Source organism: Salmo trutta, chromosome 9 (assembly GCF_901001165.1).
Source record: "Salmo trutta chromosome 9, fSalTru1.1, whole genome shotgun sequence".
Classification (NCBI taxonomy): domain Eukaryota; kingdom Metazoa; phylum Chordata; class Actinopteri; order Salmoniformes; family Salmonidae; genus Salmo; species Salmo trutta.
The window spans coordinates 23,591,393-23,618,787 of NC_042965.1; the positions used below are offsets into that span (position 1 = coordinate 23,591,393).

Consider the following 27,395-nt stretch of genomic DNA (forward strand, 5'->3'; position numbering starts at 1 on the left):
TTATTTTTTACAATCATTTTAATAATTAGCTTTTACATGATACAAATAAATCCAAAAACGTAATTATCTATAGTCAGTCAGTTAATCTAGAGGAGTGAGATTATCAGAACATCACATTGCACTGGAATTATGGGTGGAGTACTTTTTATGGTAACACTTTACTTAAGAGTGACATGCAGCCTTCATATGCAGCCTTCATATGCATGACGTAAAGAGTTGTAATGCCCTACATGTTTATATACCCTTTATAAAATGCTTTTCTAAGCCTTAAGCAGCATCTAAGTAAAGTGTTACCTTTTTGGTAGTCAAGCACGTACTGATAGGTACTGGTATACAACCTTCTGGAGACATGCACTAAACACACAGGAGAGGAATTATCATCCTGCATGATCTGTTGTTGTAAATGTATTATAGGACATGTCAAGTCTAAGGCAAAGTAAAAAGAAATGACCTGAAAATAACGTATATAAAGGTTATGATCCAGACATGATCAAACAGGATCTGATTCTTTAGAAACACACATGTTTAATGCAGTCTACCCCTGCAACAGGAGGATCCAGCGGCTCAAACCCAGGTCCTTCAGTGTGGTTTTAGGAAAATGGAAAACCAGTCTTCACTATGGTTCTCCCATAGAGTTGTGTAGAGGGCTCACGTGGATAGTCTTCAATGTTGCTGCCCATGTGGTCACAGGATGAGAAATTTCAGAGATAGAAATGTACTAGAGAGCTCATCTCCAATGGGTTCTCCGGTCCTCTTCATGTCACCTGGGACAGGTTTGGTTCTTCAAGGAGCAATTCTCTGTCACACCCTTGACACACACACACCCAGAGGCAGACGCCATCTGTCCGAGGAGGTGACTCAACAAATTTTAGTAACTTATAAATAACGCTCTGTGTATGTATAAAGACTTTATAGCCCTCTCTGTGTGTTTATAAAGCCTTTAAAACTCTGTGGTTATTCAATATTTATATCTCTGTGTTTTTACTGACTTACTTGCCTTACTGCTTTCAGCTCCTAATAAAGCAAAGTGCCTCATCGGTGCATCTCCATGGAGTTCATGTGTTGTTACTAAGCCTTTATACCGGTCTCTGTGTTTATAAAGCCTTTGTTATTGCTGTGGCTGCTCAAAGGCCACACCCAGTTTGTCGTAGATCTCCTTTAGCAGCAGCAGAGCAGTGTCCTCAGACTCCCTATACACACAGGAGAGACAAAAGAGTGACTTACTTGTGTGTATGTACTGACATGAATAGTGCATTCGGAAAGTATTCAGACCCCTTCCCTTTTTACACATTTTGTTACGTTACAGCCTTATTCTAAAATGGATTAAATAAATAAAACATGTCATCAATCTGCACACAATACCCCATAATGACAATTATAATTTTTTCAAATGTATTAAAAAATATTTTATTTACATAAGTATTCAGACCCTTTGCTATGAGACTCGAAATTGAGCTCAGGTGCATCCTGTTTCGATTGATCAACCTTGAGATGTTTCTACAACTTGATTGGAAGACACCTGTGGTCAATTCAATTGATTGTACATGATTTGGAAAGGCACACACCAGTCTATATAAGGTCCCACTGTTGACAGTGCATGTCAGAGAAAAAACCAAGCCATGAGGTCAAAGGAATTGTCCGTAGAGCTCCGAGGCAGGATTGGGTCGAGGCACAGATCTGGGGAAGGGTACCAAACAATTTCTGCAGCATTGAAGGTCCCCAAGAACACAGTGGCCTCCATCATTCTTCCTAGAGCTGGCCTCCAGGCCAAACTGAGCAATCAGGGGAGAAGGCCTTGGTCAGGGAGGTGACAACCCTCTCTGCAGCACTCCACCAATCAGGCCTTTATGGTAGAGTGGCCAGACGGAAGCCACTCCTCAGTAAAAGGCACATGACAGCCCGCTTGGAGTTTGCCAAAATGCACGTAAAGACTCTCAGACAATGAGAAACAAGATTATCTGGTGAAACCAAGACTGTACTATTTGGCCTGAATGCCAAGCATCACGTCTGGAGGAAACCTGGCACCATCCCTACGGTGGTGGTGGCAGCATCATGCTGTGCGGATATTTTTCAGCGGCAGGGACTGGGAGACTAGTCAGGATCCAGGGAAAGATGAACGGAGCATAGTACAGAGAGATCCTTGATGAAAACCTGCTCCAGAGTATTCAGGACCTCAGACTGGGGCGAAGGTTCATCTTCCAACAGGACAACGACCCTAAGTACACGCCCAATACAATTCAGGAGTGGCCCAGTCAGAGCCCAGACTTGAACCCGATCTAACATCTCTGGAGAGACCTGAAAACAGCTGTGCAGCGACACTCCCCACCCAACCTGACAGAGCTTGAGAGGATCTGCAGAGAAGAATTGGAGAAACTCTCCAAATACAGGTGTGCCAAGCTTGTAGTGTCATACCCAAGAAGACTCAAGGCTGTAATTGCTGCCAAAGGTGCTTCAACATAGTACTGAGTAAAGGGTCTGTATACTTATGTAAATGTAATATTTCAGTTTTATTTTTTATAAATTAGCAAAAATTTCAATAAACTTTTTTTTGCTTTGTCAATATGAGGTATTGTGCGTAGATTGATAAGGGAAAAATATATATACACATTTTAAAATAAGGCTGTTACGTAACAAAATGTGGAACATGTCAAGGGGTCATTGGCGTCGGCTAATGGGGATCCTAATAAACACACACACAGGTACTGACCAGTAGCAGAGGTGGGACTGGATGGCAAACAGATATTCGTTGAAACTCTCAATGGGTGCCTCCTGCAGTACATAGTCTATCCTCCGCCCTCCATTCAGCATTCCCACCTTCACCTGACGCCCCTCCTCCTCCCCCGACCCTGGAGACTCTGCCTCTTCATGCACACCTGCAGGGTCAGAGATGGACCAATCACACGCAGGCAGACGGACTCCTATGTCCAGTCCAGAAACAACTCCTAGCCCTTCTTGCCATTTGCAGATATGAAAGGACTGGAAAATAAAATCCTAAATGATGCCGGCTCCACCTAGACTTCCAATAAATAGGATTAGTGACGTTTCTGCCATTTTTCACACACAGATCTGCAGATGATGAAGCTACCAGGGAATGACAAGTGTTTCTTGGCCAGGTAAGTAACTCCTGTTTGAAGGGAAGATAACGAAGGGGAGGGGAGATTGCTAGAAATTGTGGAGAAAGAAAGGTAGCGAGTGGAGTGAGAGTTCAGTGGGCGAGGGGGGGTAGAGAGTTGAGTGTGCATAGGGAGTGAACGAGTAGAGTTTGTGAGAGGAGTTAGTGAGTGGGGTTAGAGAAAAATAAAGCTGAACTTCAGGAAACAGCAGCCACTTGTCTATCAAGGCTCTGGGAGGGGCCAGGTGCATGGCGGAGGGGCCAGGTGCATGGAGGAGGGGCCAGGTGCATGGCGGAGGGGCCAGGTGCATGGGGGAAGAGGCTCAGAGATAACAGGGCAACAGCTGAGATATGCTAAGAAGAGAGTGCTTAAAAGGCTTGATACGCTGAGAGAAGAGGGAGGATAATAATACACTACTGAAAAGCGTGAGCTGTGAGACACTGCATCAACAGAACACATCCAAGGTAAGATGGATACTTTCCTGAAGACAGTTAATGCTATTGATTTAACCACACTATGTCTACAGTTTCATTATCTACAGTTTTAAAATCAGTCCATAGATATCACTGAAATACTCTTGTAACTAGTCTGTCAGAAAATACTGCTTTAGCTAGTAGTAGCCTTAAACTAAATGCTTTAAGGCCCATATCAGGCTTCAATTTCCAGGTAGCTAGGGAACTCTATGCCTAGAGGACTATTTCAACTCTAAATATTAGGCTATTTTATCCAAGTTCAAGACAAAAATATGAGGCCAAATATCAGGCCATTGTGGCTACAAAAAGTTATATTACCATGTCTGTGAGTGCACACAGGCTGCTATGTCTCTCTCTCTGACAGAGGGGGGCGCTGTAAGGAGTATTCTCTGTGTACAGAGTTCTGGGCTGCAGCTGACAGTCAGACCACCCATACAGTAGATCATTCTAGCCTCCTGGCTATCTCCTGGCTTCTTACCTTGGAAGTAATGTAAGTGAAGGGCTTTGGGCCACTCCAGAATTTTAGTCCACAAATCAGCCTTACTCTTTTCCCTCACAGCAGCGCAGGCTGCCGCAGGGGCTAGGGTCAGGGGTTAGGGGTCAGGTTAAAGGAAAGAACACCAGAACAGCAGAGAGGAGAGGGAACATGCAGGAGGAGACAAGGTTAGACATGTCAGCAAGAACACTCTCACACGCTTCAAACATGCTGGGGACCGGAAGTTAAAGGTTATGTTAAAAGCCTTAAAACGTGTGGTATTAGCCTACGCAGAGCAGTAGTGCACTGACACTGTGTGTGTGCATATGTGTTACTCTCTGTCTCCTGCAGGGATCTCTCTGCTGTAGTTTCTCCATCCTCCACCGGGGGCAGTGCAGCAACAGGCATTCGGACCAGAGACTGCCAGGCAGTACGAAACGAGCCGAGAACGTTATTCTTCAGATCAGTACTCATCCGCGTCAGACTCTCTTTCAACTCTAGAGAACACACACACTCCAAATGTTATTATATTTCATGTCATAAGGCTTTTCAACACCACAACACTTTGCAGACACAAAGATGAATTCTTTAACAGACGTATTGATAGAAAAATAGGTTGATATCCGTACCCAGGTGCATCCTCTTGCGGCCCTTGTGATGTGGGATCAGCATGGGCTCTAGGTCTGACTCAGACACAATCATGGGCTCGATCCGATAGGCCACAGGGTCAAACTTTAGAGGGAGAGAGAGAACAAGCCATGTCCCAATAAATTGGATGTGTGCACGTACGTGTGTGGGTGTTATATTATACAAATCTCAGGCAGGCAGGGATGGTGTGTATGTGTGTGCTTACAGGGTGGTATATGTTATAGAAGTTCTTGCAGGTGGGAAAGGTGTAGTTTGGGTCGATGCGTTTGAGTCCACGGACGGTCAGGAACATTCCGATGGGAGAACCGAACGCAAAGAAGGTCTGAGGATGGAATGCCAGCTGGGGGTAGTTAATGGACACCTGGAGAGAAACAGGGAGGAGGGAAAGTGAGCGAGAGAGAGAGAGAGAGAGAGAGAGAGAGAGATGGGGGGGTTATAAATCACGTGTATATTCAGCCCAGAGAAAACCAAGACAATAGGCTTGAATAGCCCAATAGAAATCGATCCCATGCAAAATGTCAACATTAAGTGATAATACATGGGTCAATACAATGAAAAATAATGACCCAGTAAGATTCACATACATACATTCAACATGGGTGCAAAATGTTCATGCATCACAACAAGCCAGCAAACATTGACGGCAACACAAGGTCTGGGAACCCTCACAGCAGCTAGCAGGAAACCATGGAGATGAGGACTCACACAGGTATGAACAGTGGATGTGTTCATGTACATACAGTATGTATCCTGGTAACAGTGAGAGTCCTATATGGAAGGAAGGGTGAAGGTGGAATGAGAGATTTGTCTGATTCATATGAGGACAGTAGAATAGATCTTTGAGAGGGTACTGACAGACTAGATGACCTGTCACATTGGTGTTGAGGTTAGGGGCGGGGCTGGAGGTCTTTCTAAGGATACATTCTAATGCTTTCTATGAGGATAGGAGCATAAGAGGAAATGGAAGAGGAAAGAGAAGAGAACTGGTGTTGGGAACCACAACCAACAGCATGTCCTGTATAGAGAGACAGTGTGACAGACCTGTCCCTTGGCTATGCCCCCGTTGGTCTGTCCAGGCAGGCAGAGGGAGACAAGCAGGAGGGCTAGTTAGACCTCACAGTCACTTTTACTACTACTTCTACTACTGCTGCTACAGCTAATACTACAACTACTATGACTGCTGCTGTGCTACGACTACTACTAATACTTCTACTGCTGCAACTATTACTGCTGCTGCTACAACTACTACCGCTGCTGCTGCTGATGCTGCTACTACTACTGCAACTACTATTGCTACAGCTGCTGCTACAACTACTGCTGCTGCTGCTACAACTACTACTGCAACTACTACTGCTGCTGCTACAACTACTGCTACTACAACAACTACTGCTGCTACAACAACTACTGCTGCTACAACAACTACTGCTGCTACAACAACTACTGCTGCTACAACAACTACTGCTGCTACAACAACTACTGCTGCTACTACAACTACTGCTGCTACTACAACTACTGCTGCTACAACTACTGCTGCTGCTACAACTACTGCTGCTACAACTACTACTGCTGCTGCTACTGCTGCTACAACTACTGCTGCTACAACTACTGCTGCTACAACAACTACTGCTGCTACAACAACTACTGCTGCTACAACAACTACTGCTGCTACAACAACTACTGCTGCTACTACAACTACTGCTGCTACTGCTACAACTACTGCTGCTGCTACTGCTACAACTACTGCTGCTACAACTACTGCTGCTGCTACAACAACTGCTGCTGCTACAACTACTGCTACAACTACTACAACTACAGCTGCTGCTGCTACAACTACTGCTGCTACAACTACTGGTGCTGCTGCTGCTGCTACAACTACTGCTGCTACTACAACTACTGCTGCTACTACAACTACTGCTACTACAACAACTACTGCTGCTACAACAACTACTGCTGCTACAACTACTGCTACTACAACAACTACTGCTGCTACAACAACTACTGCTGCTACAACTACTGCTACAACTACTGCTACAACAACAACTACTGCTGCTACAACAACTACTGCTACTACAACTACTGCTACAACAACAACTACTGCTGCTACAACAACTACTGCTGCTACAACAACAACTACTGCTGCTACAACAACTACTGCTGCTACAACAACTACTGCTGCTACAACAACTACTGCTGCTACAACAACTACTGCTGCTACAACAACTACTGCTGCTACAACAACTACTGCTGCTACAACAACTACTGCTGCTACAACAACTACTGCTGCTACAACTACTGCTACTACAACAACTACTGCTGCTACAACAACTACTGCTGCTACAACAACTACTGCTGCTACAACAACTACTGCTGCTACAACAACTACTGCTACTACAACAACTACTGCTGCTACAACAACTACTGCTGCTACAACAACTACTGCTGCTACAACAACTACTGCTGCTACTACAACTACTGCTGCTACTGCTACAACTACTGCTGCTGCTACTGCTACAACTACTGCTGCTACAACTACTGCTGCTACAACTACTACTGCTGCTACTGCTACAACTACTGCTGCTACAACTACTGCTGCTGCTACTGCTACAACTACTGCTGCTGCTACTGCTACAACTACTGCTGCTACAACTACTGCTGCTACAACTACTACTGCTGCAACTGCTGCTGCTAATACAGTCTACTGCTGCTGTTACTATTGCTGCTACTGCTACTACAGTCCACTGCTACTACTGCTGCTGCTACTACTACAGTCTATTGCTGCTGCTACTACTGCTGCAACTGCTGCTGCTATTGCTGCTGCTACTGCTGCTGCTACTGCTGCTGCTACTGCTGCTGCTACTACTGCTGCTACTACTGCTGCTGCTACTACTACTGCTGCTACTACTGCTGCTGCTGCTGCTGCTGCTACTGCTACTACTGCTGCTCTACTGCCGCTTCTACTACTGCTGCTGCTACTACTGCTGCTGCTACTACTGCTGCTGCTACTACTGCTGCTGCTACTACTACTGCTGCTGCTGCTGCTGCTACTACTGCTGCTGCTGCTGCTACTACTACTGCTGCTGCTGCTGCTGCTACAACTACTGCTGCTGCAACTACTGCTGCTGCAACTACTGCTGCTGCAACTACTGCTGCTGCAACTACTGCTGCTGCAACTACTGCAACTGCTACTACTGCTGCTACAACTACTGCTGCTGCTACAACTACTGCTGCTGCTACAACTACAACTACTGCTGCTGCTACAACTACTGCTGCTGCTACAACTACAACTACTGCTGCTGCTACAACTACTGCTGCTGCTACAACTACAACTACTGCTGCTGCTACAACTACAACTACTGCTGCTGCTACAACTACTACTGCTGCTACAACTACTACTGCTGCTACAACAACTACAGCCACTACTGCTGCTGAAACTACAGCTACTACAACTACTACTGCTGCTACAACTACAGCTACTACTGCTGCTACAACTACTGCTGCTACAACTACTGGTGCTGCTGCTGCTGCTACAACTACTGCTGCTACTACAACTACTGCTGCTACTACAACTACTGCTACTACAACAACTACTGCTGCTACAACAACTACTGCTGCTACAACTACTGCTACTACAACAACTACTGCTGCTACAACAACTACTGCTGCTACAACTACTGCTACAACTACTGCTACAACAACAACTACTGCTGCTACAACAACTACTGCTACTACAACTACTGCTACAACAACAACTACTGCTGCTACAACAACTACTGCTGCTACAACAACAACTACTGCTGCTACAACAACTACTGCTGCTACAACAACTACTGCTGCTACAACAACTACTACTGCTGCTACAACAACTACTGCTGCTACAACAACTACTGCTGCTACAACAACTACTGCTGCTACAACAACTACTGCTGCTACAACAACTACTGCTGCTACAACAACTGCTACTACTGCTACTACAACAACTACTGCTGCTACAACAACTACTGCTGCTACAACAACTACTGCTGCTACAACAACTACTGCTGCTACAACAACTACTGCTACTACAACAACTACTGCTGCTACAACAACTACTGCTGCTACAACAACTACTGCTGCTACAACAACTACTGCTGCTACTACAACTACTGCTGCTACAACAACTACTGCTGCTACAACTACTGCTACTACAACAACTACTGCTGCTACAACAACTACTGCTGCTACAACTACTGCTACAACTACTGCTACAACAACAACTACTGCTGCTACAACAACTACTGCTACTACAACTACTGCTACAACAACAACTACTGCTGCTACAACAACTACTGCTGCTACAACAACTACTGCTGCTACAACAACTACTGCTGCTACAACAACTACTGCTGCTACAACAACTACTGCTGCTACAACAACTACTGCTGCTACAACAACTACTGCTGCTACAACAACTACTGCTGCTACAACAACTACTGCTGCTACAACTACTGCTACTACAACAACTACTGCTGCTACAACAACTACTGCTGCTGCTACTACTACTGCTGCTGCTGCTGCTGCTACTACTGCTGCTGCTGCTACTACTACTGCTGCTGCTGCTGCTGCTACAACTACTGCTGCTGCAACTACTGCTGCTGCAACTACTGCTGCTGCAACTACTGCTGCTGCAACTACTGCTGCTGCAACTACTGCAACTGCTACTACTGCTGCTACAACTACTGCTGCTGCTACAACTACTGCTGCTGCTACAACTACAACTACTGCTGCTGCTACAACTACTGCTGCTGCTACAACTACAACTACTGCTGCTGCTACAACTACTGCTGCTGCTACAACTACAACTACTGCTGCTGCTACAACTACAACTACTGCTGCTGCTACAACTACTACTGCTGCTACAACTACTACTGCTGCTACAACAACTACAGCCACTACTGCTGCTGAAACTACAGCTACTACAACTACTACTGCTGCTACAACTACAGCTACTACTGCTGCTACAACTACAGCTACTACAACTACTGCTGCTGCTGCTACAACTACAGCTACTACTGCTGCTACATCTACAGCTACTACAACTACAGCTACTACTGCTGCTACAACTACTGCTGCTGCTACAACTACAGCTACTACAACTACTGCTGCTACAACTACAGCTACTACTGCTGCTACAACTACAGCTACTACTGCTGCTTCAACTACAGCTACTACTGCTGCTACAACTACAACTACTGCTGCTGCTACAACTACAGCTACTACAACTACTGCTGCTACAACTACTGCTGCTGCTACAACTACAGCTACTACAACTACTACTGCTGCTACAACTACAGCTACTACAACTACTGCTGCTGCTACAACTACAGCTACTACAACTACTACTGCTGCTACAACTACAACTACTACTGCTGCTACAACTACAGCTACTACAACTACTACTGCTGCTGCTACAACTACAGCTACTACAACTACTACTGCTGCTACTGCTGCTACTACAACTACTACAACTACTACTGCTTACTACTACTGCAACTGCTGCTGCTACTACAGTCTACTGCTGCTGCTACTACTGCTACTACAGTCTACTGCTGCTGCTACTACTGCTACTACTGCTGCAACTGCTACTATTACAACTACTGCGGCAACTACTACTACGGCGGCGACTACTACTACGGCGACGACTACTACTAGTGGTGTTACGACTATTACTACTACTACTGCGACGACTGCTGCTGATCCGACGATGACGACTGCTGCTGCGATGACGACTGCTGCGATGATGACTGCTGCTGCGATGACGACTGCTGCGATGATGACTGCTGCTGCGACGACGACTGCTGCTGCGATGTCGACTGCTGCGATGACTACTACTACTGCTGCTATGACTACTACTATGACTACTACTAATGCTGCTACTACTACTACTACTGCGACGACGACAACGACTACTACTACTACAGCTCACACCAATCAGACAGGGCAGCAGAGGTGATGATACCTTGAGAGCAGTGTTTCAAGAGTATAAAGTTAGTTGTCACCGAGTTACCACTGATTTAGTTACCACTGAGTAAGTTACTGCCAAATTATGACTGAGTTAGTTACCAATTAAGTCACCACAGAGTTAGTCACCACAGAGTTAGTTACCACAAAGTACCACACGCACGCAACCCCAGGTAGCGTGTATGTGTCTTTGTGTGTGTGTGTTACCTGTCCAATGCCCACGTCGAAGTATTCGTAGTCAACGGCGCTGGTTATGGACTGGGCTCTGAGAAACTGCTGTTGGCGTGCTGACGCCCCTGGAGACTGGTTGCCAAAGCTAACCGTGGGAGAGGGGGAATCTTCGGAGGGGTCTGGAGGGGCCTGCAGCCCGGGGGCCAAAAGCACCGTTCCCTGCCGACCCTCCTACACGCACAAATATGTGACAGAAAGAACAATAAATGAGAATGATAAATATCTGACGTTTGCAGCGGAGACTCCACTGCACGAAAGCACGCACACACACACATACAGTACTTTGTGATCTTATGAACCCTGACCTGTGGGAAGTGTCTCTTCCGTATGAAGCTGAGGATCTTCTTCCTCGGTCCCAGAGGGATTCCGAGCTCTGTCAGGTCAGTTTCGTCACACATAGCCTGAGGGAAGACTGGGAGATTAGCGCAAGCAGACAGACAGACAAGCAGGCAGGCAGGCAGGCACGCACGCACGCACACAGTCTCACCAGTGAGTCAAGGTCTAGGTCCACGCTCTGTAGTGTACCCAGGTGCTCCTGAAGGCCCATTCTGCATAGAACCTGCTCCAACGCATCACAGGTCAGAGGGCAGGGGTCACGGTTACGACCCTACAGGCCAGACGAGGGGTGTTATCATGTTATAGAACATAAATATAATGGGATAGTCATTACATTCATACACTGTGATGTCTATAGCATTAACAAAGTGGCATCTAGACCTTAATCTGCACTGTACAGCAGGATGTCTATCACTAAGAGGCCTACAGTTCCCCCTAATATAGAGAAAACATGAGCTATGTAGTACATTTACCGCAACAGAACCGCACTGCTGTGAGATTATAAAAGATCTCTGGTACCTGGAGCTTAGCTTGAGGTGTGTGTCAGTCAGGTATGTAATAATACTGAGTCTCTGTCATGGTAAAGACCTGTTTACCTCATCTCTGTCTGCCTCTCCTGATCCTGTCTTCTGATTGGTCAGCAGATCAAACAGGATCAGCGAGCCTGTAGGGGAATCCGAGGTCATTCAATAAAAGGTCAAGATAGGCAAATCCTGTTTAAGATGTAGGATTCCTACAGGTGGTGTTTCTAGACATTTGCATCATTTTAATGAACTGTAATTAATGGTTGTAAAATCATATTTTGAGGAGGACAGTTGACAAACTGTATCTATAAAGCCACACAAATGAAACCCTTGCCAACAACGCATGTGGGTGTGTGTGTTTGGTCACACCAATTTTTTTTTTATACAAAAATGTATATAATTGATAACGACCTTGCAGAATGTGACTGCATTCCATATAGAACCAGGCTAATAACTAGCCATCTTTAAAATTAGTAGGCCCTTGTGTTCTTACAGCAAAGAAAAGAGAGACTTCAAATAATGTGCAAAATGTATTTACTGCAGATTTCTAAGTGCCATGTGTTATTTTTCTGCTAAATCCTTTGGAGGGCAGAATTTGAAGAAAAAAAAGAAAGCGGGGAGAAAGACTGATTTCCCAAAATTTTGGGGGGGTTTCGCTCTCAAAGTAACAATGTTTTACAGAAAAACAACAAAATTGGATGTTCTAAGTCCACAACAATGCTTAAAACCAAATCAAGGGACAATTTGAGGTCTGTGAAAAATCTGAGGAATGTATATATTTTTTGTGTAGACAACCTTTATTTCAGATGTGCACCAGTGCGGTGTTTCTGCAGCACACATGCGATGGGAGTTTTCAAAACAAATGGCCACTTGATTGATGCAAATAATCATGATTCTGCCAAGTAGGCATAGGCTACTTTGTAGTTACCCTTTAATTGCCTTTCTATCTACCCGAAAAAAGGTTAGGCTATCATTAGCATCGCCATTACGGCTACACAAAGTGGTAGACATTTCCAGTATATAGGCCCTACAGGCACCACACACAGCAGGGCTCGACATTCAGGTAAATCTGCCAGTGGCACACCAAGCCAGTGCCAACTGAAAGCTACTGGCCAGAATGAAAACATCTATACTGGCCAGGGTCAGTATGATGCGTGCATCATTTTAATAGCTGGGGATTTTATCTTTCATTTGCGTGGTGAACAAGTAGCCTATACAGGGTTCATAAATACATTGGCAGGTCAAATTCAAGGACTTTTTCAAGCACTTAATTATCATTTTCAAGGACCTACATTTGATATTTAACTGTTTTCACACATTTTGTTACGTAACTGCTTTATTGTAAAATTGATTGAATAAATTTTTCTCCACATCAATCTACACACACAATACCCCATAATGACTATATGAAAACAGGTTTTTAGAAATACCTTATTTACATAAGTATTCAGACTCTTTGCTATGAGTTTCAGAATTTAGCTCAGGTGCATCCTGTTTCCATTGATCATCCTTGAGATGTTTCAACAACTTGATTGGAGTCCACCTGTGGTCAATTTAATTGATTGGACATGATTTGGAAAGGCACACACTTGCCTATATAGATAAGGTCCTACAGTTGACAGTGCACATCAGAGCAAAAACCAAGCCATGAGGTTGAAGGAATTGTTCGTAGAGCTCCGAGACAGAATTGTCAAGGCACAGATCTGGAGAAGGGTACCAAAACATTTCTGCAGCATTGAAGGTCCCCAAAAACACATTGGCCCCCATCATTCTTAAATGGAAGAAGTTTAGAACCACCAAAACTCTTCCTAGAGCTGGCTGCCAGGCCAAACTGAGCAAATCGAGGGGGGGGGGAGATGGGCCTCGGTCGGGGAGGTGACCAAGAACCCGATGATCACCCTGACAGAGCTCCAGAGTTCCTCTTTGGATATGGGAGAACCTTCCAAAAGGACAACTATCTCTGCAGCACTCCACCAATCAGACCTTTATGGTAGAGTGACCAGACGTAAGCCACTCCTCTGTAAAATGCACGACAGCCTGCATTTCAACCAAGACTGAACCTTTTAAAAACCTGGCTTGCATACCCATTCTTGCCTTAGCATGTATTGGTAGATACTATATCACATTTTGCTGACATGGGAAACCAAATTGCACCTTCTGTATTTTATTATTCTAACTTTCAATAGTAAGTTGAGACCACGACTGAGTTCCTAAATAAATAAAAAACCTAATAATAATAAAAAAGTATACTATTATATTGGACAATTTAGCCAGTACAATATATACAGTACCAGTCAAAAGTGTGGACACCTACTCATTCAAGGGTTTTTCTTTATTTTTACTATTTTCTACATTGTAGAATAATAGTGAAGACATAAACTACGAAATAACACATATGGAATCATGTGGTAACCAGAAAAGTGTTAAACAAATCAAAATATATTTTATATTTGAGATTCTTCAAAGTAGCCACCCTTTTCCTTGATGACAGCTTTGCACACTCTTGGCATTCTCTCAACCAGCTTTACCTGGAATGCTTTTCCAACAGTTTTGAAGGAGTTCCCACATATAATGAGCACTTGTTGGCTGGTTTTCCTTCACTTTGCGGTCCAACTCAGCCCAAACCATCTCAATTGGGTTGAGGTTGGGTGATTGTGGAGCCCAGGTCATCTGATGCAGCACTCAATCACTCTCCTTCTTGGTCACATAGCCCTTACACAGCCTGGAGGTGTGTTCGGTCATTGTCCTTTTGAAAAACAAAATTATAGTCCCACTAATCCCAAACCAGATGGGATGGCGTATCGCTGCAGAATGCTGTGGTAGCCATGCTGGTTAGGTGTGCCTTGAATTCTAAATAGATCACTGACAGTGTCACCAGCAAAGCACCCCCACACCATCACACCTCCTCCTCCATGCTTCATGGTGGGAAACACACATGTGATGATCATCCGTTCACCTACTCTGCATCTCACAAAGACATTGCGGTTAGAACAAAAAATAAAAAAATTGGACTCATCAGACCAAAGGACAGATTTCCACCGGTCTAATGTCTATTGCTTGTGTTTCTTGGCCCAAGCAAGTCTCTTCTTCTTATTGGTGTCCTTTAGTAGTGGTTTCTTTGCAGAAATTCAACCATGAAGGCCTTATTCACGCAGTCTCCTCTTAACAGTTGATGTTGATCTGTCTGTTACTTGAACTCTGTGAAGCATTTATTTGGGCTGCAATTTCTGAGGCTGGTAACTCTACTGAACGTATCCTCTGCACCCAACTCTGGGTCTTCCTTTCCTATGGCGGTCCTCACGAGAGCCAGTTTCATCATAGCGCTTGATGGTTTTTGTGACCAGCACTTGAAGAAACTTTCAAAAGTTGTTGAAATGTTCAGAAACAGGATGCACCTGAGCTCAATTTCAAGTCTCATATCAAAGGGTCTGAATACTTATTATAATAAGGCTGTAACGTAACAAAATGTGGAAAAAGGGAAGGCGTCTGAATATTTTCCGAATGCACTGTGTGTGTGTGTGTGTATATATTTATTTATTTGATAAAAAATCTATATATTGGTACGCAGGCCTACAAAAGAGGGGCCAAGGGCCGCTGTCACAGTATCTAACGAAGGTGGCGCCCCTCATCGGTCGGGCGGCGCTTGGCGGTCGTCGTCGCCGGCCTATTAGCTGCCACCGATCGCTGTTTCTGTGTCTTTTGGTTTTGTCTGTCTATCCCACACCTGTTTTGTGTTTGTCATTAGTGGGGGGTTATTTAGTGTGTATTTTCAGTTGGGGTTCTCGTGCGGGATTGTTTATTGTCCACGCAGGACAGTTGCGAGTGTAAGCTGTTCTTTCGCTATTATTGTCCATTATATTGCCGGGCTGCGCCCCGTGCGTTTTTTTTCAGTGCGCTTATTTTGGGAAGGTGTTTTCCCCTGGCGGACTTCGCCACGCGCCCTGTGCCCTACGGCTATTGCGTTTGCAATTATTATTATTAAAACACAGTTGCTCCGGCCCTCTGTCTCCTGCTCCTGATTCCACATCTCCACTGGTCCTAGACAGCCGTGACAGCCGCACGCAGCCTGTGGGCCGCCAAATGCCCATCCCTGATCTATAGGCTGTGTATGTGCATGTGATAAATACAATAGACTAGGTTAAAAATAGCAATATTACAATCGTTTTTACACTTGCCCAAGCAGCCCCTTAGAGGGATGATCTACTGGCCCGGAGGGTTTCTAAAACCTCCCCTGTACATCGAGTCCTGACTGACACACACACACACACACACGCACGCACACACAGGCACACACACACACACACACACACACACAGCCTCTTCAGAAAGTTGGTTTATTTTTGGTCAATTGCACATTACTGTTTAAATAAATCATGATGATAAAACAAATTATAATGTGACCAGGTTAAACAATTTCACTGGCACCCTTGCAACAAAAAAAACATTGTGTGTTGCAAGTCAAATGGTCGCAAATGCTTTTTTGATCGCAGTATCGAACCCTAGTGTGTGTGCATGGCTGTGTGCGTGTGTCTCACCCAGGCTGTGTCCAACCACAGACACTGCTCCAGTGAACTCTGGGTGTCTGTGTTTGAACAGTGAGTGGAGCTTGTTAACCTCGGAGGCCACAGTGTCCACTATGGTCTGGCAGTAGGTAGGACTGTTGTAGAAGAACAGGTCGAGCAGAGTGTCATTGGTGAAATGTCTCAGACGACTGATACTGGGGAGAGTGATCCTCTGAATGTCCCTGAGAGATAGGGGAAAGAGAGAAGGGAAGGAGAGGGAAGAGAGAAAGAGAAAGGGAGGTTGGGGAGAGAGCAGGGTGAGGGGGGATGAGAGAAGGGGATGAGAGGGAATGGGATGAGAGGGGAGAGAGAGAAGGGGATGAGAGGGGAGAGAGAGAAGGGGATGAGAGGGGAGAGAGAGAAGGGGATGAGAGGGGACAGAGAGAAGGGGATGAGAGGGGAGAGAGGGGTCAGAGGGAGAGAGGGAATGGGATGAGAGGAGAGGAGAGGAGAGGAGAGGAGAGGAGAGAGAGAGAGAGAGAGAGAGAGAGAGAGAGAGAGAGAGAGAGAGAGAGAGAGAGAGAGAGAGAGAGAGAGAGAGGGAATGGGATGAGAGGAGAGAGAGAAGGGGATGAGAGGGGACAGAGAGAAGGGGATGAGAGGGGAGAGAGAGAAGGGGATGAGAGGGGAGAGAGAGAAGGGGATGAGAGGGGAGAGAGAGAGAAGGGGATGAGAGGGGACAGAGAGAGAAGGGGATGAGAGGGGACAGAGAGAGAAGGGGATGAGAGGGGACAGAGAGAGAAGGGGATGAGAGGGGACAGAGAGAGAAGGGGATGAGAGGGGACAGAGAGAGAAGGGGATGAGAGGGGAGAGAGAGAAGGGGATGAGAGGGGAGAGAGAGAAGGGGATGAGAGGGGAGAGAGGGGTCAGAGGGAGAGAGGGAATGGGATGAGAGGAGAGAGAGAGAGAGAGAGAATGGGATCAGAGGAGAGAGAGAGAGAGAGAATGGGATCAGAGGAGAGAGAGAGAGAGAAGGGGATGAGAGGGGTCAGAGGGAGAGAGGGAATGGGATGAGAGGAGAGAGAGAGAGAGAGAGGGAATGGGATGAGAGGAGAGAGAGAGAGAGAAGGGGATGAGAGGGGACAGAGAGAAGGGATGAGAGGGGACAGAGAGAGAAGGGGATGAGAGGGGACAGAGAGAGAAGGGGATGAGAGGGGACAGAGAGAGAAGGGGATGAGAGGGGACAGAGAGAGAAGGGGATGAGAGGGGACAGAGAGAGAAGGGGATGAGAGGGGACAGAGAGAGAAGGGGATGAGAGGGACAGAGAGAAGGGGATGAGAGGGGAGAGAGAGAAGGGGATGAGAGGGGAGAGAGAGAAGGGGATGAGAGGGGAGAGAGAGAAGGGGATGAGAGGGGAGAGAGGGGTCAGAGGGAGAGAGGGAATGGGATGAGAGGAGAGAGAGAGAGAGAGAATGGGATCAGAGGAGAGAGAGAGAGAGAAGGGGATGAGAGGGGTCAGAGGGAGAGAGGGAATGGGATGAGAGGAGAGAGAGAGAGAGAAGGGGATGAGAGGGGACAGAGAGAGAAGGGGATGAGAGGGGACAGAGAGAAGGGAGAGAGAGAAGGGGATGAGAGGGGAGAGAGAGAGAAGGGGATGAGAGGGGACAGAGAGAGAAGGGGATGAGAGGGGACAGAGAGAGAAGGGGATGAGAGGGGAGAGAGAGAAGGGGATGAGAGGGGAGAGAGGGGTCAGAGGGAGAGAGGGAATGGGATGAGAGGAGAGAGAGAGAGAGAGAGAGAGAGAGAGAGAGAGAGAGAGAGGGAATGGGATGAGAGGAGAGAGAGAAGGGGATGAGAGGGGACAGAGAGAAGGGGATGAGAGGGGACAGAGAGAAGGGATGAGAGGGGACAGAGAGAAGGGGATGAGAGGGGAGTATAGGGGAGAGAGATGCGTAGAGAGGGGCGAGAGAGATTGTAGAGAGGGGGGGTGAGAGGAGGAGAGAGAGGAGGGGGTGAGGGGGAGTGAGATGAGATAAGGAGAGTGGAGAGTGGTAGGCAGAGATAGAGAAAGAGATTAGTAAAAAATGCAGTACTAGATACTGGTTGACTAGACTGAGGATGCTTATCTCTCTCTGTGTGTGTGTGTGTGTGTGTGTGTGTGTGTGTGTGTGTGTGTGTGTGTGTGTGCGCATGTTCTTACTCGTCTACTCCAGTGGCGTCTCCGTGTAGTGCGCTGTGCCAGTTGACAGGTAGGAACTCCACTCTGCCCACCCTGCCCTCCTCCTGGCCTCTCCTGTAATGGCTCTCCAGTAGGGATAGGGACGCACTCCTGAAGTCATTCACTATACACACAGAGAGAGACCGTTAACACAGACACACACAGAGAGAGACCATTAACACAGACACACACACAGAGAGAGACCGTTAACACAGACACACACAGAGAGAGACTGTTAACACAGACACACACACAGAGAGACCGTTAACACAGACACACACACACAGAGAGAGACCGTTAACACAGACACACACAGAGAGAGACTGTTAACACAGACACACACAGAGAGAGACTGTTAACACAGACACACACACAGAGAGACCGTTAACACAGACACACACACACAGAGAGACCGTTAACACAGACACACACACAGAGAGAGACTGTTAACACAGACACACACACACAGAGAGACCGTTAACACAGACACACACACAGAGAGAGACCGTTAACACAGACACACACAGAGAGAGACCGTTAACACAGACACACACAGAGAGAGACCGTTAATACAGACACACACAGAGAGAGACTGTTAACACAGACACACACACAGAGAGAGACCGTTAATACAGACACACACACAGAAAGAGACCGTTAACACAGACACACACACAGAAAGAGACCGTTGAACACAGACACACACACAGAGAGAGACCGTTGAATACAGACACACAAAGAGAGAGACCGTTAATACAGACACACACAGGGAGACCGTTAACACAGACACACACAGAGAGAGACCGTTAACACAGACACACACACAGAGAGACCGTTAACACAGACACACACACAGAGAGAGACCATTAACACAGACACACACACACAGAGAGACCGTTAACACAGACACACACACAGAGAGAGACCGTTAACACAGACACACACACAGAGAGAGACCGTTAACACTAGAGGTCCACCAATTATCATTTTTCAACGCCGATACTGATACCGATTATTGGAGGACCAAAAAAGCCCGATACCGATTAAACGGACAATTTTTTTCTATTTATTTATTTGTAATAATGACAATTACAACAATACTGAATGAACACTTATTTTAACTTAATATAATACATCAATAAAATCAATTTAGCCTCAAATAAATAATGAAACATGTTCAATTTGGTTTAAATAATGCAAAAACAAAGTGTTGGAGAAGAAAGTAAAAGTGCAATATGTGCCATGTAAGAAAGCTAACGTTTAAGTTCCTTGCTCAGAACATGGGAACATATGAAAGCTGGTGGTTCCTTTTAACATGACTCTTCAATATTCCCAGGTAAGAAGTTTTAGGTTGTAGTTATTATAGGAATTATAGGACTATTTCTCTCTATACGATTTGTATTACATATACCTTTGACTATTGGATGTTCTTATAGGCACTTTAGTATTGCCAGTGTAACAGTATAGCTTCCATCCCTCTCCTCGCTCCTACCTGGGCTCGAACCGGGAACACATCGACAACAGCCACCCTCGGAGCAGCGTTACCCATGCAGAGCAAGGGAAACAACTACTCCAAGTCTCAGAGCGAGTGACGTTTGAAATGCTATTAGCGCGCACCCGGCTAACTAGCTAGCCATTTCACATCGGTTACACCAGCCTCATCTTGGGAGTTGATAGGCTTGAAGTCATAAACAGCGCAATGCATTGCGAAGGGCTGCTGGCAAAACGCACGAAAGTGCTATTTTGAATGAATGCTTACGAGCCTGCTGCTGCCTACCATCGCTCAGTCAGACTGCTCTATCAAATCATAGACTTAATTATAACATAATAACACACAGAAACACGAGCCTTAGGTCATTAATATGGTCGAATCCGGAAACTATCACGTTTATTCTTTCAGTGAAATACGGAACCGTTCCGTATTTTATCTAACGGGTGGCATCTATAAGTCTAAATGTTCCTGTTACATTGCACAATGTTATAATTACGTAAAAGTCTGGCAAATTAGTTCGCAACAAGCCAGGCGGCCCAAACTGTTGCATATACCCTGACTCTGCGTGCAATGAATGGAAGAGAAGTGACAATTTCACCTGGTTAATATTGCCTGCTAACCTGAATTTCTTTTAGCTAAATATGCAGATTTAAAAATATATACTTCTGTGTACTGATTTTAAGAAAGGCATTGATGTTTATGGTTAGGTACAGCCGTGCAACGATTGTGCTTTTTTCGCAAATGCGCTTTTGTTAAATCATCCCTCATTTGGCGAAGTCGGCTGTCTTTGTTAGGAAGAAATAGTCTTCACAGTTCGCAACGAGCCAGGCGGCCCAAACTGCTGCATATACCCTGACTCTGTTGCAGAGGTGACACATTTTCCCTAGTTAAAAGAAATTCATGTTAGCAGGCAATATTAACTAAAGCAGCAGGTTTAAAAATATATACTTGTGTATTGATTTTAAGAAAGACATTGATGTTTATGGTTAGGTACAAGTTGGAGCAACGACAGACCTTTTTCGCGAATGCGCACCGCATCGATTATATGCAACGCAGGACAGGCTAGGTAAACTAGTAATATCATCAACCATGTGTAGTTAACTAGTGATTATGATTGATTGATTTTATAAGATAAGTTTAATGCTAGCTAGCAACTTACCTTGGCTACTTACTGCATTCGCGTAACAGGCAGGCTCCTCGTGGAGTGCAATGTAAAGCAGGTGGTTAGAGCGTTGGACTAGTTAACCTTAAGGTTGCATCCCCAAGCTGACAAGGTAAAAATCTGTCGTTCTGCCCCTGAACAAGGCAGTTAACCCACCGTTCCTAGGCTGTCATTGAAAATAAGAATGTGTTCTTAACTGACTTGCCTAGTTAAAAAATATTTATATAAAAAAAAAAGATATGTATATATATATAAATAATGACAAAAAAATAATATTCAAAATGTTTTAAAAATTCGGCAAACGGTGGCCAAAAATACCGATTACCGATTGTTATGAAAACTTGAAATCGGCCATTCCGATTAATCGGTCGACCTCTAGTTAACACAGACACACACACAGAGAGAGACCGTTAACACAGACACACACATAGAGAGACCGTTAACACAGACACACACAGAGAGAGAGAGACCGTTAAAACACACACACAGAGACAGTTCACACACACACACACAGTCAAGCAAATGCATTGACACACACACACACACACAGTCAAACAGGCACACACACACTCACCACACTGTATGATAGATCTGAAGCGGATGTCACAGGCGGGGCCGATGCCGTGAACCATGAATACCAGGTGATCTATTGTCTCTGGTTCACCTGGATAACACACACAAACAGGCCTTCAGTAGAGCAAGACGCATGTCTCTCACACACACGGAGATTAGAAACTTGCACACACACACCTTAAAAGGTGTTTAGTAATGTAGGACAGATATACTGAAAGTAATCCATTATACTAAACGGTTTTGAGACTGACCAGAGGTCAAACAGTAAATATATCACACGCACACACACACACACACACACACACACACACACACACACACACACACACACACACACACACACACACACACACACACACACGCACACACACACACGCACACACACACACCGTCAGGTATCTCTGCTGTGATGTTGTCGACACCCCTCTTGACAGTACGTGGGCGAGTCTGCTCCGAGGGAGAGGAGACCCACTCGTCCTGCAACGCGATTGGCTGGTACTGCATGATCAGCTGACCACGGAAGGGGGGTTAGAGGTGGAGAGAAAAAGAGAGAGAGTAAATACAGATGGAAAAGATACTAAAAACATGACACGCCATAACTAATGCATCCAAACTTAGCATAGCATGGGTTAGTCCCAATGGTGTAGTAAAGACATGAGGAGCGGTCAGCGTTCTTACTTTAGGGTTGTGCAGGATGACTGTCTCTCCTGAAGGAAAATCCAGCTTCCTCTTCCACTCATCTAGAGTCACTGCTATCATATAGGCCTCCTGACAGACAGACAGACACACACAGACAGACAGACAGGGAGGGAGGGGGGGAGGGGGGATTACAAGCCAGAAATAAGTGCTGTTTTTTTTAGTAGTACAACTTAGTAATGCTGTAATATTGTAGTTATGTACTATTGTTGTTGTAATGGTGTATTAGTGTTGTAATGTTGATTATGTTGTAGTAATGTTGTACCGATGGTGTAATAATGGGGGTACTGATGTTGACATGATGCTGTAATAACATTGTAGTGATGTTACAGCACTGCCAGGGTAACGTTAGAGTGTCGTACCTCCAGGTTGGTGCTGAACTCCTCAGGGTAGGGCATGTATCTGGTATCTTTATCTCCTTTATAGAACCAGGTACAGCGTCGCACCTCTGACGGGCCCTGCTCCCAGTACACCGCATACCTCTGCCGCTCCCGAACACGCACGTCATACCTCTCCCCTTCTACTGCCACCACCACCTCTCCTCCTAAACACACAAATATAGAGATTTTTTCACTCACTCACTCACTCACTCACTCACTCACTCACTCACTCACTCACTCACCGGTAGACAAGGCCTGTTCCAGTCTCTCCGAGTCCTCTCTGCTGAAAGGGAGCCACACGTCCTTGGAGTCGGCACGGCGACAGTAGAACCAATGGGGTTGCACGGGCTGGTACAGGGGCGGGGCTGGCTCCATGTCAACCAACTCGAAGGAGGAAGTGGAGGAAGGGGAGGTCTCCTCCACCACCACGCCAGACACCTGCAGGGGTGAAATCATCATCATACGGATACCTGGGGTGTAATGGTGCTTTCAAGACAACTCAGAAACTTGGAACCTCCAAGTGAAAATGTGCATACCTTTCCGAATTGCCTTGAACGCGGCATAACTAACTGACTAGAATTCTGTATTTACACATGCACATACAGTAAGAATCAACACTGGATAAACAAATAGTATAAATAACCATCTGTGTGTGTACAAATATAAATAACACTAAGCTCTGTAAACCCCTGCAGCTACAGTAGCACCCACCTGATCATTTAGTCCTCATTCACCTTCACTGGGAAAGTCTACTTTAAGACCCCTATAACCAGGAGGTCTCTGTAGAGATCCATCATTTCTATTCTAGGGAGGTAGTATCGTCACAACCCCTGACGTAGTTCGACCTACCTTCCCCTCCACACAGCACAGTCTCTCCACAATCACACCATTCTACAGTTACAGCCAGGAGCTTCAATAATTAAACAGCAGCCAAGCAGGGCGTCGGTTGTCCCTTTTTCCTGTAGCTCCCACTGATCACTGATCCTCAGTAGACGAGCAGAGACGAGACCAGGACAGAGCACAGTGTAACGGACCTCTCCCGGGCTAAACAAAGCCCTGCTTTATTCTCTCTACCGCAGCAAGCATCTCCTCTCTCCTTTGCCTTTCCTCTCCACTCTTCCCCTCTGTTTTCCTATTTTCTCCTCTACTCACAGCTAACATGGGTCCTAGCTCAGCACCAGTGTGTGAAAGAACAGCACAAAGGCTGGATCTCTCTGTACCTCTGGAAGGGAGATTGACATCCTCACATCACGTGCTGTGCTAGAATTCTGTACGCAAAAGGAGATTCTGCAACAGTACTTTCCACAGCCAAACCTTTAAACTCTGGGTTGCGAAATAAAATCTCTGATTTGTGCTGGTTAAATCTTCCGTTGCCTGGGCAATAATTTTATTATTGTGACACCAATGCAGATTTTACACAACTTCACCATGACATTGTTCTTCTAAAACAGATTCCGTAATGTGGCTTCAGGAATGAACCAGGAATGTTTATGGAAGGCTCTTCCTGTTAGCTGCCCAAACAGGAAGTCTCCTTCGCCTCGCAACTGAGTTTTTAACCAAACTAATAAATGACCTGTACCCGCTCACACAAATTGGCTTTTGCCAATCATGACAATGCTTCTGAATAGACCTACACTATAAAAGTGTCAACTGTATGACTACCCCTCCCTTCCTAATCTCTGTTGTGTGTTGGCAGTTGGCACAGGCCCTAAGGTGCAGGACATACCATTCTTATTTTAACATTAGCTCTGTGGGGCAGGAGAATGTAACAGTTGACTTTGAGCAAGGGGACCAGAGCACACACACACACTAGAGCAGGGGGACTAGTGGAGGAGGCTGGGGAGGAGCCTAGTAGAGGCTGGGGAGGAGCCTAGTAGTGACTGACATTAGTCAAGTGTTTACTGACAGGACAAGCTGCCTTTAGGGCCTCTGCTATAGAAGTGTTATGGGAGGAATAAATACCACCAGTACACGCTCTATTCCCATTGCCTATAGTGTGATAACATTACTGTTCACTCGTGACATTTGGGGATTTTTTTTGCCTTTCAGAATCTGTTTTACATCAGCCAGGTCTGGAAAGCTCCTGGCAAAGTCTCAAGCCTGTATTTGTGGTTATAGACTATCAGGGGATTTCTACTGGGTTATTGGAGAGTGACAGGGAAGCCTGTTAACAACGGACATTGGACCCTCTCCGCACACACACGTAATTGATCATGACTTCACACTCCCAGTGCAGTTGAGACACCAGGGCTGGACTCAATTCATACTTTTGGAATTGACTCCCCAAATTACTTTGAATTGGCCAGACCCCACAGGATGTAGAATTTGAGCATTTCATTGAACTTGACAGGTCACACTTCCAGATACCAAAGAAACAATGGAAACAATGTTCATATACTCTTAACCATAGTGCTTAGAATAGCCAATTATATTTCCACCAACCATTTCATTTGTTTGGCTTCTTTTTGAAGGCCTCAGGGTCAACTTGAGGGTTAAACTAATGCATTCTGGGAAATGTAGTACTTTCCCCCATATTGAACAAAATGTAAGTGATTAATTAAATATAATAACAGAATATTCACATACAGGTTTAGTTTTCCTTGATCATTCATTTCAAATGTTTGTCCTGAAAATCAACTGCTTCAACAAATATTTAATATGCAGTATATAACAACGTTTGATGTTTTATTTACAAGATGTATATTTGTATAGACTACACCTAACATAGAATAGAAGAGGAATTTGAATTTCATTGAATTTAACTGAATTGAATTCTATTTCCTTGAATTCCAATTAAATTCTATTTCCTTCTAATTCAAATTGCAATGCTATATTCTGTTTACTACATCAATTAAAAGATAATTAAAATTCAATAATTAAATTGGAATTCATGAAGCATTCTCAATTCAAACCTGAATTGAGCCCAACCCTGACACATACTTTACTGATCATGCCGTCACAGAACAGTACACAGTTGCACAGTACAGTTACACAGTACACAGAACAGTTACACACACAAACTCACCTGCGCCACAGGCGTGTTCCCATCCAGAAGTGTGTGCGCAGGTGTGATCCTGTCCAGAGGTGTATGTGCAGGTCTGTCTGACAGGTCCTGAACAGTGATGGTGGGGGCAGGCTGTGAGTGCCCCCCCTCTGGCCCCAGGCCCTCTGACATCACCCTTACCCCTCAGCCCTACAGAGAGAGAGTTGGGCACTGAGGCACCTGTCCCAGACGTATTGTCTATGTGATGCTCTGTGGCAGGCTAGGAGCCAGATCAGTGGTACTGTAGCTAACTGAGGACCTGAAAGAGAAATAATAACAACAAAACCACCATGTTAGCTCATCTGTGAGCAGTTATTTATTTTTTTTACCTTTATTTATTTAGCACTAGCTAGAGATACACAAGAAAGTAACGGAACCCATAGATCCGCGGAATAGTGCTGGCTCTTTATTTACTAGTTCTTTATTATTATGGCAGCGCGTTAACGTTATAGGTTTCTCTTGTAGGACGGAAAGAAGAGCTGTCAGGAGTACAGATCAAATTATTGTCTTGACCTAGAGGCTCATGACGGTGATAGCGAGCTAGCTAACTAGCTAGCTAACGTTAATTAATAAAGACCATCTGGCAATCGACAGTCAGCCACCCATCTGGGATAGCTTTCTTAGCCTGGCTGCATGTTAAGCTATTATCGCTGGAGTAGATATTCTTGGTTATTAGCTAACTAGTACCTACAATAACACTACACTCCTTGTTAGCTAGCTATAACGGATTCGCCTCAGTCAATGCAGCGCCAGTAGTAGCTAGCTAGCCAGGACGTAGGTAGTCAGAAAACAACATTAACTGACCTGCTGCTGCTGGACTAGGTGGTCGGGCAGTCGGTAGGGGCACTCACATAGCTCTCCTACTGTTATTACATTACAGACGTAGCAACCTATCACTCAACTAAGTACGGTTGCCAAATCAATAAAACTATGAAGAAACAGTCGAAACAATCAAAATCTAGCTAGCTATCACATTACCTAATGTGTGCAGTCATCTCTCGGTTGTGTAGTTGTACAGAGCCTGTCCTGTCACTACTGGCGATGGTTTTTATTTTTACATTTTTATTGACAACAACTCAATACAGGAAGTACATGTGGGAACGCAGGTATATATAAATAATATACAAAGGACAATTGGGCTAGGGGGTACAATATCACATTACACAAGGACCTTAAGGGACATGCATACACTTATAATTCTAACATCTTTTTTGTTAGTATAGTATTTAATTGTCTTAAAATACAATTCAATTTCTTTTTGTACGTTTAGAAAATGTGGTGTTTTGTTTGTAAATTTACATTTGTGAATATGAAATTTGGCCAAAAGAATAATGAAATTAATTACATAAAAATGTTTCAGCTTATTTCTATCGTAGGTAAATAATCCAAGCAGTACATCTCTCCACAATAGTGTAAAATCTTCATAAATGTGTTCAATTATAAATCTACTGATGTCTTGCCACAGTTTTCTTACATGAATACAATGCCAAAAAAGATGCAACACTGTTTCTGGGTGGTCATTACAAAAGGAA

At 45.0% G+C, this 27,395-nt stretch overlaps 1 protein-coding gene across 6 annotated transcripts; it reads right to left on the reverse strand.

Moving 5' to 3' along the window:
- LOC115200238 (phospholipase DDHD2) lies at positions 1–26,943 on the reverse strand. Of its 6 annotated transcripts, none has more exons than XM_029763134.1 (20): positions 26,842–26,943; positions 25,846–26,122; positions 23,063–23,258; positions 22,803–22,984; positions 22,423–22,512; positions 22,134–22,254; positions 21,746–21,835; positions 18,500–18,641; positions 16,333–16,541; positions 11,870–11,937; positions 11,425–11,544; positions 11,243–11,338; positions 10,914–11,108; positions 5,751–5,777; positions 4,915–5,070; positions 4,691–4,793; positions 4,397–4,558; positions 4,065–4,166; positions 2,708–2,873; positions 1–1,190 (listed from the first exon to the last, which is right to left on the reverse strand). In XM_029763134.1, exons 2-20 carry the CDS (start codon positions 25,993–25,995, stop codon positions 1,109–1,111), a joined length of 2,457 nt encoding a protein of 818 aa, XP_029618994.1. In that variant the 5' UTR covers positions 25,996–26,122; positions 26,842–26,943; the 3' UTR covers positions 1–1,108. The 6 variants fall into 6 exon arrangements, with proteins under 6 accessions (XP_029618994.1, XP_029618990.1, XP_029618992.1 ...); XM_029763130.1 differs by having other exon boundaries at positions 4,352–4,558; XM_029763132.1 differs by having other exon boundaries at positions 4,352–4,558; positions 26,668–26,916.
- Positions 26,944–27,395: the final 452 nt, after the last annotated feature.

Coding starts and splice junctions, on each gene's coding strand:
- LOC115200238 (XM_029763130.1), bottom strand. CDS start 25,995: ATGTCAGAGGGCCTGGGGCCAGAGGGGGGGCACTCACAGCCTGCCCCC. Junction 11,545..11,869: donor GAGAGGCAGACAGAGATGAG/GTAAACAGGTCT, acceptor TCTGGCCTGTAG/GGTCGTAACCGTGACCCCTG. Junction 4,559..4,690: donor CCGCAAGAGGATGCACCTGG/GTACGGATATCA, acceptor TGTGTTCTCTAG/AGTTGAAAGAGAGTCTGACG.